This window comes from Melanaphis sacchari, unplaced genomic scaffold (genome assembly GCF_002803265.2).
Source record: "Melanaphis sacchari strain LSU unplaced genomic scaffold, SCAv2.0 Contig4_pilon_pilon, whole genome shotgun sequence".
NCBI lineage: Eukaryota > Metazoa > Arthropoda > Insecta > Hemiptera > Aphididae > Melanaphis > Melanaphis sacchari.
The window spans coordinates 1,915,347-1,935,926 of record NW_020271335.1 but is presented as its reverse complement, the minus strand read 5'-3'; the positions used below and the strand labels follow the sequence as shown (position 1 = coordinate 1,935,926).

At 24.9% G+C, this 20,580-nt stretch overlaps 1 protein-coding gene and 1 long non-coding RNA gene across 2 annotated transcripts; one reads left to right on the top strand and one right to left on the bottom strand.

Annotated features, from left to right (window-relative positions):
* Positions 1 to 11: 11 nt before the first annotated feature.
* On the bottom strand, positions 12 to 9,441 carry LOC112598695 (membrane alanyl aminopeptidase-like). Its single transcript, XM_025345238.1, has 12 exons — positions 8,914 to 9,441; positions 7,521 to 7,688; positions 7,120 to 7,419; positions 5,354 to 5,534; positions 5,041 to 5,279; positions 4,025 to 4,214; positions 1,646 to 1,838; positions 1,245 to 1,522; positions 987 to 1,174; positions 737 to 904; positions 429 to 654; positions 12 to 293 (listed from the first exon to the last, which is right to left on the bottom strand). The coding sequence occupies exons 1-12, from the start codon at positions 9,378 to 9,380 to the stop codon at positions 27 to 29; spliced, it is 2,865 nt and encodes a 954-aa protein (XP_025201023.1). The 5' UTR covers positions 9,381 to 9,441; the 3' UTR covers positions 12 to 26.
* Positions 9,442 to 11,834: 2,393 nt separating this feature from the next.
* LOC112599083 lies at positions 11,835 to 15,977 on the top strand. The gene is made up of 3 exons (XR_003114923.1): positions 11,835 to 11,891; positions 11,989 to 12,088; positions 15,858 to 15,977. It is a non-coding gene; the product is annotated as an uncharacterized LOC112599083 (long non-coding RNA).
* The last annotated feature ends 4,603 nt before the right edge of the window (positions 15,978 to 20,580 follow it).

Genomic DNA, 20,580 nt, shown 5'->3' with positions numbered 1-20,580 from the left:
TTAATAAACAATAAATATATTGATAATTATTGCATTGCGTTGAAAAAATTAATATTTACTAGTATTGTTATAAAAAACAAAGATAAAACAATGACATTAATGTATTGATATGAATTTGAAATAGCACTGGATGGTGCTTGGGTAGTAGAAGCAGTGGATGGATTGAACCATTCGTGCATAAGAGGATGACACCTCTCAAAATAAGCAGAATTGAGTTCCACTTCCATGTATGATTCATCAAATGATTTTTTCAATGTCGGTGATAAATAAGTGAAATTTCTGATTACATTTAACTGAAAATATAATTTAAAAAATACCATAAATTTAAACATTTATCATGTCTCAAAAGAAATAAAATTATATTCAATTATTATTATTAGTCATTACGGTAACATTATTATAGCTTTATTTTAAAATATCTAATATACCTCATTTATTTCTTTCATTGTTGCTACATTTGAAGCCAAGTATGAGTATATTAGCATAATCATTTCTTCACCTTCCCACATTTTTCTCAGAGTTTCATTGATTTTGTTTTGTAAAAAGTCGGTTGTTACGTTAATACCAATAGGAGTTGATGTTAGTGATTTAAACATAGTTTTATAATCTTGTGGACGTATTGGACAATCATCATTAAGTAAAAGGTTTAAATACCTAAAATTTAATGAATATTATTTTTGATTTTATAATTTAATCATTTCATTACTTTTTTTTATCAATATTTTTTACTATTTACCCTGACAATATTGTTCCATTTGTGCTGCAAGCCAATGCTAATAGTGATGCTTGCCTTTCTGAGGTTGACATAGTATCCTTAAATAATTCAAAAACTTTATTCCATGTTTCAGCAGTTCCACTTTTGACACCACTACAAAGGGCTGCTTCTTTAACATCTGGTGGAATTCTATTGAGAAAAAATATAGAAATATAAAGGAATTAATTTAGAACAAATTATAATTACACTAATTATTCAATTTATAAATTACTCTGTTCCATTTTTCTCCCATTCATTAAAATAATTTAAAGATGAATTAACACATGATTCAACATCTAATTTGCACGCCCAATTTGAAAATGCTTGCATACTAGTCTTTGTTAAATGTTGGCTGTCATTTTTCTCGTATTGGTCACTGACTTTTTTGTATGCTATTTCTGCATACCTTTTTGCAAAATCCTAAGATTTTAAAAATTTTCTATTACATTTTAAATGTTTGAAAAATATGATTTTTAAACAGTTATATTACTTGTACTTGAGCTCCAGTATGTGGACAGCGTCTTAACCGTTCTACAATGTATGACATACTATTTTTCACCGAGTACCATGGAATAAAATCATCTTCATTCTCTAAATAAGACACTAAAGTAAATGGTACAGAGTGTGTCAATTCGCCTGCTCTTGCTAAGTTAAATGAATCGTCAATCAGTTGTGCTCTGTTAAGAACATGTATTGTTTTTGGGTTAGACCTCAACTCGTCAATTAGTCGATACCAATTCGTAATATCATAATTAACTCTATAAAAACCTTTAAACAAATATTTACATTTATTTTAATAAATCTAATTATTATTTTAAAACTGCAAATGATAATATAAATCAATAAGTACTATAAAATAAATTAAATGGTATTGGATAAAATCATAGGTACCTGTTGATTGAAGATTAAATATTACCCATCCTGCATCATTCATTAGTGGTATAGTTACTTCGGTTTCTGTATTATTCATCCAAACAGTTGGTTGAAGATTATTAAATTGTTGGTATTTTTGACTAGTATATGTAAGACCAATATACCACAAAGTTGTATAATTTAATTTAGGCACATCCACTTCATAATGTTTCTGTAAAAATAATTATATCCAAGTCATTTAAATAAATAATCAGATCCCTACTTATCTAATTGTGTTTACTGTTTAGTGAGCTCATTATTGATACCTATATCAAACATTATTATAGACATGAACAAACCACCTTTGTAGCAAGAGAAACCTATTTATTAAAGCTCTTATTCATAAATTAATTATATATTACTCCTTGTTTTTGCTACTACCTAAATACAATTGTAGTGCAGTTTTCCCAATCCAATTTCTACAATAATTCTAATATTTTCAAAAAAAATCTTAATTTAATTTTTGCTAGGCATTTGTGTAGATATCTACCTATATAAATATAATATACGTATAGGTATATAATATTTATGTCATGTTAGATATTATAACTTATGCGTATATTGTGTATTATATGGTATAGACAATAGACCATATCATGTACGTTTATAATGTATTTGCTAATTATCGTCACGTCATTTATAGGTAATAATCAAGACCAGTGGTAGGAACGTGAAAGTAATAATTCTGATTGGCGCACATACGGGGGTGCCAGGGGGTGTTTAGCACCCTAAAGTCTTAAATTAGCTCCTTCAGTTTATTTTTGAGCTAAATTATTGTTTAAAATGTAATTTAATGCACTTATGCCCCAGACATACATATTATTATATATACATGACCCAAGTTTATTTTTACTATTTATTACTGGAATACTGAATAGGATTTCATTTTTGTATGCTGTCTACCAGTAAGATGGTTTATTGATTTGAAAATAATGATATTAATTAATATTATTTAGTTTGTAATGTAGACATTTTCAACGATATATTCTTATTAACTTTGTAGAATAGGTACCATGAATCAAAGATGGTCGATTCACTCGATTCTATTAGTTCGCATACCTTCGCTTATAGGGGGTGCTGCAATATTAAAATAATATATGTGTTGTAAAATAATGTATCTATATAATATTCTATTGTTGCAATAAAGATTATCTTTATTAGTTGATCAATCGTGTTCTCAAGTCAATGATATTAGTACCTACTGAATACTGAAATCGACTAGTTTTATTTACCAACAATTTATTAGTGCGGTGAAAAGTATAGTTTATGTGATTCTTATTTAATTTTCTTACGTATATAATATTACTAATAAAAAACAAAAAAATAAAAAAAAATAAAAAAATAAAATATGACGAAAATAGTGAAAATGTAACAACCGTGATTGTATCCCTTCTTTCATCGAAAAATATAACATTTGTAAGTAAAAATGTATGTTATAATACTTGAAATAAAAATAATATGTAATTTAGAAATTATGTGAAATTCTTATACAGTTATACTATACGATTCATTTGAAGATATTGATTATTAGCTAACGTGTAGGAAAATAATAATTTTTATTTTTTGCAATTAAAGACAATCTGAGATGTTTAATGAATAGTTCTACCCATAGTTTGTTGACAGAACATTTAAAATTGTTCCAAAAATATTTTTTCAGTAGTTATTACCATACTAATATTCACTACACAGATAACTAACAAATGTTTTACGTTTAAGTATATAATATAGTCAATATTTAAATTTCAGTCGCTTATAAAAAAATATATCTTTGGCTACGCTATTTTTTTTAAAATTTTTAATTAAATGTGAATTAATGTTCAATTCTTCCCTAAAAAAAAAAATATATATTTATATAAACTCATAAGTAAAACATCTCAAATGTCTATAAATTGTACAAAAAAGTGATATTTTAAAAATGTTGATACAAAATATTTAATGAAAACTTCAAATCTTCAAGTTCATGTTGATGATTAGACCATTGTTACTACTCCAAAACGTGATTACAGACACAAAAATGAAAAACACATTATCATTGTATATAACGTCAATAAGTATCTAAAATTATTTTATTAATTTGAGAGTTTCTCACAAAGTCAATCGAAATTAAATCCTTATAGTCAATCGTATAGGTTTATAGGTAAAATAATTTAAATTAAGATTTGAAACAGTGGACAGACATCAGATCATAATATTAGGTATCTACTTAAAAAATAATATTTATATTAAATTTATAGTGAAACATGAAAGTTAGTTTCCGCAGGGAGAGTCTTCGGTTCATACCTAGTTGACTAGTTCTAGTCACACCTATGAATATTATTGAATAATTCTAATGTTAATACTTAAATAAATACAACATACTTGAGTTACAATAAGAAAGTTGGGATTGCCTGAATCGACATTTATTACAGGATATCCTGCTTGATCAGTCCATGACCTCATATACTCTTCAACTGTAATTGTATTTCCTAATATTCCTGATTTATAATTGGCGTCAAATATTACACTATCAAATGAATTCCATAAATTTTTTGGTTCTACAGCTTTATATCTAAAATTAAATTATAATACTTGGTTAATTTTTAAAGAAAAATTAGTATGTTAATATATTGTCATATACAAGACCTTTATGCCTTTATTAAGTATTGACCTACAGACATATATATTAATTATATATATCAATATATTACAAATAAAATTATTATTACATATTTATACTTATCACTTACCTACCTACTATATTTCAATGGACATCACTCTTTTCAACCACTATCACTTTTTGACCAAAACTTACCGTTCGCTTTTCGATCAATATAGTTTTCGTTAAAATTTACAATCATGACAACTGAACTTGATAATTTTTTTATATTTAATTAATCATATTTATATTTATAAATGTGATTTTTATTATAAAAATTATTTACAATCATGTAAAAGTTTCTCAATTTAATGTTATAATAAAAAATTGTTTTCATGCATACATCAAAAATATAGATACTTAATAAAATAACTTTTTTTTTCATTAATGAATAACTTTAAATTAAAATTCCTAGGAATGTAATACTTGTGAAAGGGAGAGTAATTAAATTAGGACTAATTCGAGAGATTAACTAGTTATGTCAACATTTTCCTTCTTCTTAATATTATTATTAGATAAAAGGTGCTTAATTACTCTTTGATATTTATTTAAAATTATAATTGACCAAACCTATAACGAAATAGGTACCTAAAATAATTAAAAAATATTGTAGTTAAAATCCTAAAGTATTTACGTTTATAAACTTCCTCTTTAAGGAATTCTGATTGTTGATGTCTTTTAAAAAGTGAAAGTAATACTTTTTATTAATAATAACCATCTCAGGTTTTTTTTTACTTACTTATAAGTATTCAAGTATAATGTTAAAGATGTTCTAAATATATCATCATTCAATACATGTTTTAACATTCTTAACACTGAAGCTCCTTTGTTGTAAGTAATTATATCAAAAATATTTTGAATTTCATTTGGTTCTTTAACAGTTGCTGTGATTGGATGACGTGATATATGATCGTAAACTAATGCTTTTTGATGTTGTTCAATGACAAATATATCTCCAATACGCCAGTCAGGTTCTATCTGTAAAAGACAATTGAAAAATTATTGATTAACTAATTGTGATTCATAAAACAATCGAATTTTGATTATCTAACCACATGAACTGCAAAATATTCGAATAATGTAGCAAAAGCTTCATTTAACCAAGTATAATCCCACCAAGAACATGTTACAAGATCACCAAACCACTGGTGTGACAATTCATGTTGAACTATTGTAATTACATTTTCTTTATCTTTTTCAGTAGATTTATTTGTCACTAATAAATATTTTTCTCTGAAACATATATTTAATAATAAAATATTTATTGGTTTTATGTTTTATAATAATAAAGAACATTTAGTATAAGTAAAGTACCTACTTAGTTTTATAAATGATATACATTTTGAATATCTACCTTCCTATTTTAGATCAAGATGTAAGAATGAAACAAATTTTACCAAAATATATTAATTAAATTAAAAATCAAATGGTAAATATAATAAATGAAAAGATTTATTGTTAATATATACTTCTTATAGTTATTAGCTGCTGATGTACTTTAGATTTAAATAAGTGAACCTCAATTCGTCAAAAGTACCATAGACCCTTTTTCGAGAATACGTGCGTCGTACACTTATAGTTACCTATAGAGAATGTTTTATTAAAACTTTAAGTAATTAGATATTTATTATTATAAAGTGCAATCAAATTTTCAATATTGGTACAAATGATTCAGTAGTCTACATCTCTGATGTTTTTTTTTTATTATTATTATTAAAACATTGAGTTTGAATAATTAGTTATTAAGAAAGTGCGGATTTGTATGCATTCCATATTTATTCTAATTAATTATATGATATGCTAAGTGAGCAGAAAATTTGTTTCATGATATAACATTTAATAAATGAAACTTTTTAGTCATATTTTTGCATACTCTGACATTTTTCTATTTTAAGGGCTTATTTTACAATTTTAATTGCATATTTCATCTTTTAGTGTATATTTTAATGTTTTTTAAGTATATACTATTGCAGTCTAATATAATATGAGAAAAAATATTTTATTTATATAATTTCCATTAATATTAAAATAAATTAATAAGTATAAACGGTATTTTCAAATATGACCTTAGGGCTTAGATCAATAATTAAGGAAATAAATATTTAGATTAATCTTATTAAGATAAGAAAATATCGATTACGGCCATGATTGAACACTGACATTATTTCACTATTGGTCAAAAAATAATTTTTTTATGCATATTTATTTTTATTTTTCGTGCATATTTTAACATTTTAGTACATATATTTATAAATATTTAAGATTTTTAGTGCATATTTAATTGGTTTTTAATACATATAAATCCGCGCTCTAGACTTATTAATCATTAGTCACTATTATAATATTAATTAAAACAATCAAATATTTACGTATGAGTAATATATGGTTTATTAATGGGTTATACTAATTTTTACTTGATAACCAATATAGGTACAATATGAAATAAGATGATTTATTATTAAAACATCTTTAGCTTCCTATTTTCCCTTTACTTATGCAACCTATGATCATAGGCGTAGTTAGGGGAGGTTATCCTCTTAGTTTGGAAAATAGCCCCTCAAAAATGCAGATGAAGCCCTTTACAAATTTATATATGCCCTACTTCCTAGGAAGGCTACAGCTCCCTCCCCAAAAAAAAAAAAAAATCTTACCACCCTACGCCTATGCCTATGATGTATATATATATAACAGATTAGTAAGTATAGAAAGTACAAGAAAGTAAGAACACAATTGTTATTACTAATGATTTAAAAATGACTTTTCAATTATTATATTGTATTAAGTAAATAAATTTCATAAAAAATATTTTTATTTTTACCTGTATGTATTTAATCCCCAATTTTCCATCGCACCAAACGAAAAGTCTGGAATCGCTAAAAGGCCTATTTTTGAATTTGTATATGGTATGTTTGTGTAAAATTCCATCAGGTTGAGCAATTTATTCGCCCTTTCGTTAATGTAAGTTGTTTGATCGATATAGTCTGCATGTGTGTAAATATAAACTTTTTGATCTTTCGTTGTGTTCACAAATTCAGAAACCGAAAATGCTACTAAATACGTAGAGATTGGTTCTGTAGTTTGATAATGATCAGATACATATTTAAGTTGTGTTGAAGATCTGTGTAATATAAATTTGATTTTAAAATATAAAATGTTTGAATAACTTTTCAAAATTTTTGGTTATCAGATATCTTTTTTTATTATTTTTTATAAACTTACTCGGTGGTATTTTGGTCTGTTGTTAGTGCTATTGGCATGTTTGATAAAGAAATGTGTGATTCTAATCTCGTGATTACAATTGAAAAAGGTGTTTTAAATGCAGGTTCGTCGTAACACGGGAACGCCCTTCTAGCATATGTAGGTTGGAATTGAGTAACAGCTAACCATCTAAAACAAACATAGAATAAATATATGTAATATATATAACTCCTACGTAGAAAATTTTTTAACATAATATATTTAAAGATTTTAACATAAATACATTACATACATTTCTGTGTATGATAAATTTATGATTCTAATAATATATAACAAAGGTCACAATTAATATTTTTAAAGGACCACATTAGAAATCTGAAAATATTTTTCAAGGGTCATCAAAATTCTAAGTACATATTTTTAACATATAATAGCTATTATTTTAAAATTGAATGTAATGAAAACATTATTTTTTTTATTTATTATTTACTATTGTTTATAAACATTAAAAACATAATAAAAATTACAAATATTTGAAAAATTTTACAACAATAACACATAATACCTATATATCATTACTTATTTATTCTTTGTCTGCGGACTGTGGGCCAGATAAAATTTGTTAACGGTCCCCCATTTAGTGACCTCTGATATAAAATATGTTACATATAATAGCAAGTAATATCATTTTTATTACTATTTTATTTCTTTATTCATTATCAATTGTTAATTAAGTAAATATTTGTAATTAAAAGGATTGGAAACGGTAATTTTCTGTTTTTATCTAACACACATAGAATAAATAGGAATTTAGACGTATTTTAATTCAAATGTACCAATTGATCTATAGTGAAGCTATAAGAATTTTAAAAATAGATTTGAATTTGTCATCAAGTCTATTTAAGATTGCCTTTTTAAAATTTTCAATTTTACCCCCTTAAATCTCAAAAAAATCATACTAAAAAAAAAAAATTAAATAAATGGAATACATAAATAATATTTCTTCATACGGACAATAATAAATTTAAATTTAAACCAAAAATAATAAATTAATAACTGCCAACCTATAAACGTATATCTAAGTTAATAATTATAAACTTGGATCCAGTTTTTAACAAGTAAGTTATATAAACACGATGTGTAAGATAAGCCATAATATTATTTTCATTTTAGGAATGCTTACATATAAGCTAAGATATAACTATAACTTTGTTTTTAGGCGGAGTAATGGGCGTATTGGTTTTACAATGTGTGTTTTTAAAATTAATGGTTCTTACTTGTCATTATCTAGTATTTGATTTAATAATAATTTTTAATTACTTTAATTCAATTAACTTTAAGGTAAATAAAATACAAATATAATTTAAACAATATACATACTAGATAACTACAAATTATCTAAAATAAAACTTACTTCATTTTTTTAGTATTTTCGTCTATGTACCAACTTTTATAGAAACCACTCATATCGTCCCGTAATTTTCCCGAGTATGTGATTTGAACTTCATACACTTGATCAGCAAGTAATCCTGGTGACTTAAGTTGAATGATGAGTTGTTCATTTTTAACCTCGATATATCTGTTATTCACATCGATATTAATTGATTCATTTATATTCTTAACATTGATTTGATCTATTATTAAATCATCTGCATTTAAAGTTAAATTTTCTGTTGTTGTTTTCACTTTAACCGTAATTTGCACGGTACCGTTAAAGTTGAATTCATTTTCTGTTTCAATAAAAGGCTGTATATTTAGTTTATAAGATATTGGTTCGGTATTGTTGGGCAAACGGAACACATCCATTTGCTTTCTCTCTTCGGTATCATCCTGTGCAAAAATGCAGGTGCAAGATGCAATTAAGAACAATAATTTTAACATGTTAACTTAAGCAATGCAAAATATAAACTAAAAACTAATAATATAATTCATAAATGACTGTTACACGAGCACAGAGAAAAAATTGTTATCATGGTAAAACACTAATATAATGACTGTGAGTCTTGACTCAAGTGTCAGATAAATACGCCCTATTAGTTATTACCTACTTTATATTTACATTGCTTATCTTTTTATTGTGTTTAATATTCTATTTATTTTAGTATTTTAAGATAGTGAGTTAACAAGTTTAATGAAATAATAATTGTCTATGTATAAATTGTAAAATTGATACATAATTAACATATATATTATCTTATATAATATATATATCAATATACAGTGGCACTTCGATGACTTGAACGTCTGTAAGTCAAATTTTCGATAACTCGAATTTTTTTTTTTTTTTGCCCCCAACCGATTCAAGTTATTGAGGTTTCACTGTATAAGTATAATATTACTTCTATTCCTATTATCCTATAGTCTAATCTCTACTTCAGTAGTTTTATACTTCTGTTCATTGATGGAAATCGGAAGTTTTCACACCTTAAAATTACAAAAAAACATTGACATTTTTTTTTGCAAATATTTTCCAAGTAAAAAATTATATTATAAAATATTTTTGTTGTAAAATTGCAGGTAAATATTTTCACGGAAAAAATACCTTCATAGTACATTTTTTATTTTACTCTGCAATCATTGTCGATATTAACTATATATAAATAAAAATATTATTGTATCAAACTAAAATTGCCTTAATTGTGTAGATATTACAATAATTTAACTTAACCCCTTTTGAACGCCCTTGTGAGATGTGAGTGTTCTTTAAGCAATAAAGTTAATTAATTTTCAATTTTCTAAAACACTACGTAGATACTATTTTTTGTAATATTTATAATTAAATTTATTTCTTACTATTCATTTTTTCAAGTGGAGTGGTATAGGTATGTAAAAATAATAAATAATACTAAAAAGTATTTATTGTATTAATTATTTAAATATAAAAAATAAGTACTACGATAAACATAAACTATAGACTTTAATCTATATTTATCTTAATATTAAATACTAGATTGAAAAGGACTACATATTAAATATACGCCTACCTACGTTATGTTTTATAGTTACCTATAATATAATAAAACTATAAAATAAAAAAACTTTTTATAAGTATCTATCAATAGTTATATAAACGTATACTAGGGAAGTGATAATTAAAAGTTTAAACATAATAAAATGTGGAAAAATTAACAAAATAGGCATTGAAACCAAATAGCTAAAATGTGTATAGATAATTTACATATACCTCTTTTTAAATTTATTTAAATATTATTTGGTTATTATTTATTTAAACAATCGATAATAGCTGGGTGATTATAATTTTACATATAGAAACAGTAATACATATATAGCTAATGATTACAATTGGATAGTAGGTACAATTATATATAATTAATTATAAATGATAATTGATAATAAAATAAAATTAGAAAAAATTATAGATAATATATAAACATAATGATGAATAATAATTAAAAATATACAGTGCTTTGGGCAAGAAGTGTATTAAACTGTTGGTAATTGATACGCTTGCCATTCATTCCAGTTTTGACGGCATGTCTCGCCGTCTCGGTGTCCTGGCCGGTTATTAAGTTTGTTCCGGTTGATAGAAGCTGAAAGAAAATAACTTTAATGTCGTATTATTTAATAAGAAAACCTAGAATAATATTGTACACAATGTCACTATATAATTATCTTATTATGTTATCTAAATTTTTTGCTATAAATATTAACTAATTTAGATTGAAAAAATTAAGAATAACATATCTCTATTAAAAAAAATCATTCAAACGAAAAGTATCAATATTAGTAAAAATAGTAATAAGTTAATGTAAAAAAATTGTAAATATTTGCCAATAAATATTAAAATAAAAAAAAGGATATATATATTTCCACATCATATAAAAAAAAGGTTATTCAATATGATGTCCCGGTTTGGTAATTTTAAAATCTGGCAACCCTAATAATAAAGAATATATATTAGGATAAAATTTAAGTAGACGAAGCATGGTGACAAATTTTGACACAAGTATTTATTAGCTCATGAAAAATGATTATTATTTTGTTTTTATATGTTTGCCGTTGGTTACAGCAAATAAAATAGTTATTATGATTGGATACATTTTATACCTGATTTTTATGTTTGGTTAAAATCGCCAATTTAACTATGATACATTTTTCTTGATGATAATAATAACTGTTAAATGTTTTTCAGTTAAATTGATTTTATTATTCAAGGTTAACAAAAAAAATCATATAAAGAATATTGACTATTAGAAGTTTGTTTACGAGATGACTAACATAATTATTATGCACATTTTAAAGATAAGCCTAATTTAATGAGGTAACTCCCTCGATATTATTTATACTTTATAGTACTACTTAGAGAATCATATGAATTACGGATAATCACTCTGATTAAGTTATCCCAACGGTATAAAAATGTATGGAAAGGTAAATTCAAGTTATTGCTATATTAATCCAAGATTTTCATTATGATTAACAAAATAATAAATTTTAACAATAAAAAAATTTCAAACATCGATCACAGGATTACAGGAGAGGTGGGACGACGACCAAGCTGTGCACGTGCGTACAAACCATAGCAAATGTCACAATTTACTCGTGATGATATCCACTGACTATTACAAGTAACACGAAGTCTAAATTGTAATTAATATTAGTATTTAGATCAAATAAAATCTGATATCTTTTGTACATTCAGTTTTGTATTTTAGTGTCTGTATTTTATCCTCACTTTCAAAATAATACCAATTTTCACCGGGTAACGACTAACAATTACTAAAGCTAACGCAATCCGCATTAACCTATTATGATGAATTACGTTTGGAACTTTGAAAATGTTTTTTTTATCTTGTTTCGTGACCGGTAAGGCGATATTAATCCCAGAATTCTAAATCTTATGCTATCGTTTTAATAATGATTGTTGAAAGTATGAGTATTTCGATAGTCCGAAGCAGATACTTATATCGTATTATATTTTATCATATTAGCAAAGGTTAAGATAACACTAATAAGAGGTAGATAGAAATAATAATAATATTAAGGTATTATACAGATCGTGAATAAATGCAGCAACAGTTCAGCAGCACTGACCACTACTAACACTAAAATCATAAACAATAAATTGCATAAAAATAATAAACAAACAATTCTATAGGTACCTACCTACTTATAAAATTATTAACTGATTTATGTACCAATTTAATATCCAAATTCAATACAATATCATGTTAATGTTAATATTTATAAGCTTTGAAGATTGAAACTGTTTTATTTTTTTAATATTATCGACCCAAAAGTGTTTTTTTTCTTTTTTAAAGGGGGAATATATAGTAAGTATTAAATTTACCCGCATTATTTAAATATCTCTTTACATGTAATAGATGTTTTAAATTTGAATTCAATGATAAATATTGAACCTAAACATAAAATGACTCTAAACTATAAACACAACATTTTATAGTCAATAAAAATTAAAAAATGATAATTTAAGTAGGTATAGTATAATATTTCAAGCTTTTACTGTTAATATTTTATAACTATAATAAAATAATAAAAAATTTTCAGAAAGAAATAATTATTTTATCTGTGAGTATTAAACTACGACAAAATTTTAAGTACACAAAAATTTAAAACTCATAAAAAAAATGTATCTTATTTAATACTAAATTGTATTTTTTAAGTTATTTCAGTCAAAAAAACTTGAGAAATCTTTTATTGAATTATTAAACCTTATATTTTAGAATAACATTTCCAAACACACATTATTCTATCAATAAAAATATCCATTGCTTTAATTGTATCATAAACATATTGATAAATTCTTTAGTTTCTATCCATTATTCTTCAAAATATAATATTACACACTTAAATGTTTAACTATTTTATTACGTTTAATAATAAAGTTTAAATTAAGTAGGTGTTTTACGTAATTAATAAGTACTTTGGGTACTTATTGTTAATACAATATTAATACATTGTATCTATCAGTTCATAATTATTATATGGATTAGATAACATATAGTTTAAAATCGGCACGATTTTATTCTCTAAAGTGTAATCCTGCACATACAATTGAAAATAAAAATATTATATTCATAATAAAACATAAAATAATACGTATAAACAGGATTAAAAGCTATTTATACAATGGCATAGGTAAGTTAGGTACTTAGGTAAGGTTAAAGGTATACATCATACATTCAACATAATATATTGGAACATTCTGAAGTACATAATATTTACAAATATAAATCTACACATTACTCTTACCAAGTATAAAATAATTACTAACTACTAGTTACTAGTGTTACTACATAAGAATAGGTATATCCGTCTTTTCAAAAATTCAAATTACTTATGTATTTCCGCACATGAACAGGAAAACAATTTTTTTTTTTTTAATTGTAACTCATATTTTTTTGTTCAAATTTTAATAACATTATGGTTTTTAAACTAATTTATATTGTTATTTTCTATCTTAAAAGTTTACTGATTAAAAATGAGCTAAGGTTTCAACAAGTATATATAAAATAAAATTGAAATAAAGCCGTAGGTAGAAGTAAACATTTCAAGTTAAGAATATATTTTAAGATAACTAAAGTGTGCTAACAATCTGACATATTATTAGTATGAAGTATTATAATTAGGGTTTTAAAATGTCATTATATATTTTATTTTAATGAAAAATAAAAATAAAAATATTGTATCTAAAAGTTTATAGTTTCATCAACTTGCAAGTGAACATTTTTAAAATTTGGTTTATTTATTATTATATGATACATAAAAAGTATTTGACATATTTACATATAATATAGAATATATTTTACAAATCTATGATATAATTAATTCAAACACATCTTTTTAACACACGGAAGACCGACTAAGTAAAAGCTATTAATTATCAATATTTTTAATCAATTTATTATTTCTAATCATCTATAAACAAACACGTTTAAAAGAAGAAAAAATATTTTTCAATAGGTATTGAAATATTTCAAATTCAGAGCTCTAATTATGTTATACACAATTACAATCAGTTATAAAAATTACACAAGTATCTATTACTCTTTATGTGGCATATTTACGGGTTACCAGAGGCGACTGCAGAAGTACTAGAGAACACTTTCTCCCATGCCCGTATTTCTAAAAAATTGTATTGTTAAAAACAAATTAAAAAAAATATATTATACCACTGAGCATTATAGTCTATAGACACACATAAATGTAGTGTTAGAGATATATACTTATTAATTATTATTTATACTATGAAATATAAATATACTATAATATGATAATATTATGAATATTATGAATTAGCTCCACTCAAATTCTCTAAAACCGTCCTTGCGTGCTACGGTATAAATTTCGAACAAAATACAAAATATTATTTAATTAGGCAACCTACGTAATCGGCACTGATCTGAATGATCATTTCGATTTGTTTTTGAAAAATGTTTCTAAGAGGTAATCGAGTACAATATCATAAACACAATAAAAAACCTAATAAAACATTGTTATAATTATTTTATATGTTATAAGTTATAACAGATAATATTACACAACTATTAAAACTATTAAAAGTTTTTTTTGTTTAATAAGTTGATAAGCAGTATACTATATATACCTGCTAGAAGTTATACATATCGATATTAATATATATTCTTTATAAGTAATCGGAGTAGTCCTATAATATCATGTTGATTGATCATTTACATATTTTAAATTCTAAACGAGGCGATGGAGCCATTAAAACGCATAATAATATAAATATATTGATTTTAAAATAATGTTTGATTTATTTTTATGATATAGTTGAAAATTGACATGGTTCATCGCTGTTTACAATAATAATTATGATAACATAACACCGGACATTGTACCTACTGCTTATAATATTATTCAGTTCGTATTAAATACAGCTTAAATGTATTTTTAACACAAAAATGTATACATCAACTAATGTTTAAATTTTTAGTAAATAAAATTTTTTTTTCTGGCCCTAAAAAGTTGTTTTCGAATTATCTGGACCGCCATATAATTTGATTTCCGACGCCTGCTCTTACTAGCTGCATACACCTCTGAATAATTAATGCAAACAAGTATTGGTAGTCTGGTCTTTGGTGTGCTAAATACCTATAAATAATTATAACGCAAAGCTATACTGAGTAACACAAACCTATTGTTTATATTTCCTATAAAGACATCTATCTTTGTATGTGATTTAATGGATAATAATTATTAATTAATAACTAATAAGATATATACAATCAATAAATACGAACCGTACGAATGATAATGATAACAATACACATTACACGAATAGTAATAGGCAATAGCTTATTAAATATTAATATTATTATCTACCTACAGTATCGTATTTATGATTTTTCATAGTTCCAGACGTTCCAGTATGGTAGATTTGAGTGTTTGACATTGAAAAAATCAACTAAAGCTGTTGAAAACAGACCGTTTTTAAGGGGTTGAATATAGGCAATATTCTATAACCTTTGGTAATTGGCGTGTATGTAAGTAGTAAATGACAATTATTAGTCTGCTGAGTTTCCCGAATGTTTAATTATTACTTTTTATCAATAAAACAGTTTACCAATAATTATTTTATTACCTTCATGGTGCGCATTGTATTGACAAAACAGGTAATACAGAATACCTAGTAAAATATATTATAATATAGTTAAAACTTTATTCCTACACATAATATAATTATTATGTTATAAACACTTATTATGTAAATGATGATTAAATTTATTAATAGGTAATAGCATTGATCATTTAATCAATGGTAATAGGTAATTAATAATTAATAAAATAATAATGCATATTGCTACACAAATATACATTAATTAAAGCTTCTTTTCTGGTATACCGGGCCCAATTGTTAATCCTTTATCGAATCTTGGGTCAATAATCCAGGGAGAAAAAATGCATGTAAAATTTTGTAACCGATGGTTCAACTTTTGAAGTTCAAAAATTGACATCTTTGTATATTTTTTCTACTATATAAAACTTAAAATAAACATGTTTAAATTTGAAAATATAAATTATAATGTTTTAGATTCTATACGTACACAAAAAATTTTCATAGACTACCTTTCGAAGTCTACACAACAAAATAACAGTAGTTTCTTTTTGTAATGTTTAACTGTGCTTGAACTTGATAAATAATCATCAGTTTTTTTTTTAATGTAACTTTTTCACCATCGGATATTATGTACTTTATTTTTTTTTATCTATTGCCTCTTCTGGAGTATATTATTTTAGCTATTAGAAAAAAAAAGTCCGAAAAAACCTGTGCGAATAAACAGCAAAAATTCCCATAAAAAATTATTTAAGTATACATTAATTATTAATCATGCATTTACAAATATAAAATTAGCTCGAAAAAAATAAATAAATATTTTATTATAAAATAATTATATTTTTCAAGTATGTTTTAACTTTTAATCGATCATTATACAATAATTTACTAACAATAACTACAACAGTTTAAAATATAAATATTGTACAGCAATCTAAAATTTAAGTAATAAATCAATATTTTTTATTTTCATACATATCAATGATAATAATATTATATAGCTTCAAAAAATGTAATATGAATATATGATATAGAGAATATCCGGTTTAGAATGAATAATTTATCGAATATTTAATACAGTCAATTTAATTGTATACGTATTATACATTTATACGCCAACATTTTGATGTAGCAATACTCCACGAAGCGACTTGATAATCCACCACGAAAAAGAAGTGGCAACGTACCACGAAAAAGTGGCGGTAATGGCTGCCGCAGAGATGTAGCGGTGACGATCCACGAAGACGAATCGCTAACTACTGTTCTCAAAGTCGCGGCGGCGTCATTCGACGAAGATGCAGCGACATCACTCGACGAGTCACAGCGGCATCGGTCGATGAAGATGCAATCTTTAAAGACATTCCAACTACTGGCCTTAAAGTAGTGACGCCAATTGTCCGTAAAATCTTAGGAGCAACACGTGACGTAGACCTAGGTATAATATATCTCAAAAATCTACGGCCAGTCGGCCACGAAAGCACTCCAATGACTTTCGGCAAAGGTGGCTCAACTATCATTGGCCTCGTAGAAATCGTTGCAACACGCGGTAAAGGCCTATAAGCGATCTGACAAGATGGAACACGGGAGACAGTTGGCGTCGTCAACGAAGGTGATTCAACTGAACTCGTGATCGGAACAGTAACACACCGTAAAGGCTTACGCTTTGGCACGGCCGGTCTTGGTGGTATATTTGAAAAAATTGACGTTGTTTTATCCGCAACATGCCGTATAAAATTTATCTTAAGCGCGACCGGCCATGGTGATGCATTCGAAACATTTGGCTTCATTAGATAAGGCAGTTTTACAACTTAACTCTCCGCACAACTTTGTAAAGGACTAAATGATAGCACAGTAGATGCTGGACTTGAAGTCGTTTCGTTATCAGTAAAGTTATAAGATCGTAACATAAAATGTCTTGAACGTGTTAACATAATGAATTTAGAAAAATATATCGTACAGGAAAAAACAATGTGTTAGTATAAACAACTGATTGGTAATGAGCATAAAACTAAAATACTTTGTTTAAAAATAATGGTTTTTTTTTTTTGTATTAATGATATTTTAAGTTATTTTGGAGATTATTTATTTAAAACCAAAACATTTTATATTATCTAATTCTTATGTAAAATTATAGTAAATAATAATAATTTAACAATCTTTATGGTTTGAAAGAATTGTTTTGAGTATAATATTAAATAAACTACATTTAATATGTATTTTATTTTAATCATATAGGCTTCTTAACCTGAAAATGAGGAACAACTGTAAATTATTTCGTAATTTAAAATACATAAAATGTTTAATATTAATAACTAAGATTTTAAATTTTAATATAAAGTTGCTCATAAGTAATTCATATTGAAACGGAAACAAATTACAATATTTTTATTTTTAACAGACATTCGAAGTTTAATTTAGTGCGAAAAAGCATATTGTGAGGAATAAGGATATAAGTGATTTTTTTATAATTGAAAAACATTATTATTATTTATAAGAATTTAAAACTTGTACGTATTATATAAATTTTACTGTATCCAATAACATTTTTTAAATATTGTATAAATTGTTTTTAAACCAATACCTGTTCACACTATTCACACTGTCTTAACAAAAAATTCTTATACTAAGGTAGGGTATTGACACAAAAGTTTATAAAAATTATAACATAATATATCATTATAATAATTAAATATTAATAACATAATATATGCAATGTTCACAGCAAACATTAAATCAACCTACTGTAATACTTATAGTAAAAATGTAAAATAATAATTACTTTAATATCAATATCAAAAAATATATCATGAAATAAAATTAGTTTTTTTGACTGACTGTCTTCACTCATAATATTTTTTTTTATACATTATACAACAATGAATCATTTAATTCAAATTTAACACATCAATAATTATGTTAACCACTTATGTAACACTTATTGTACAGCAGAGCGGTATCCACTTACTTTCCTCTACCACCTTTTATTATTTTACTATTGTAGTAAATACCAAATGAATGACTCCCATAAAAATATAAAATATGGATATAATGTGTAATTTTTTTTATTTTTTTTTTTTCATTGAGTAGAAAAGGGATGGGTAGGTAAACTTTTGGAGGAAAAGAGAAAGATACACTTTTGGCGGAAACGGGTAACTCCCGATTCCTTAAAGTACCAAGTAGATTAACTTTCCTACCAGAAAAGATATTGAAATATAAAATTGGAGCATACCTCTGACATACTTAAGATATTTCCATTGATTAACATTATTAATATTATTATTATTCACCAAACAATTTTGTTGAGCTATTTACAGCATATAATTTTTATTGTTATTTTTTAAAATATTGTCAAAGACCTTAGAATGCAAGATAATACAAGATTCGGGATTCCTCATAAATTGTTTAATGGAAGTTAAAAAAGATGCTGTGCGTAAATTCACAATATTTTTATACGATCGTCTGAATTAAAAGTTTTGACAAAAGTCATCAAAATCACGAAAATTTGCAAATTATTTTGAGTTAAAATTTATAAAAAATATCTGTTTATTTATCTTGAAATTTAAATGTTCAATAAATTGTTCAGTTACTATAATATAATTATGTATTTATTTAAAAATAGCAATCATACTAAATATATACGTTATTACCTCTTATCGCCGTGTTCATTGTACATCTCATTACTTCGATTTATTGTAATTAAAAACTATAAAAAAATATCACCGATATTTAAAATAGTTATAATATCATTATTGAATAACTTTTTACCTGGTTCTTGTTTATTTCTGAAACGCTATCCCTGTCATTGTTGAGTTCTTGAATTTTATTCTTTTTTTATACGTAAATTTGCCAATTTATAATTATATTTTTTTGGTTGTATGAATAATTTACATCGTTTTTTATTACCAAAACGCCAATAATTCATTTTTATCACAAAAAAACAATAATCGATAGTGAGTTAATTGTACATTGACTGAATCACGATAACATACAAAAAAATATTTTATTAGCCATTTGCGATTGTGTATAATATAATGTTCAATGACAAATAATATAATATATTTTCAGCCTTTTTCTAATGAATTATACAAGTATATTATAATATTATTATTCTGTAAATAATATGTATTATTAACTAAGTACCTATTACCTACTAAATGATTTTTTGATACATGATCTCTTATTGATTTCTTATCACCCGCTGGTTAGTCATCGACTCGCGGCTAAAATTCTTCAAATCTTGGAAATCCATAGTGTAACCTATAGTAACCTACGCGCAGTCAAATATCATTATGATTTGCTATTTAACAATTTTTCAAATCCTATGCGGCTATAAAAGTCCTTAGAAGCGAAAGAAAAATTCATCCAATACCAAAAGCCCGATATTAATTTTGAAAACATGTTTGAATTCCATAATTTTCTTTTTTCTAAATTATGTAGGGAATGAATTTTTAATTGTTTGTATTATTGTTTAATTGATTAAGTACCAGATTAATTTTCTTTTTTTTCAAAAATTCACTTTAA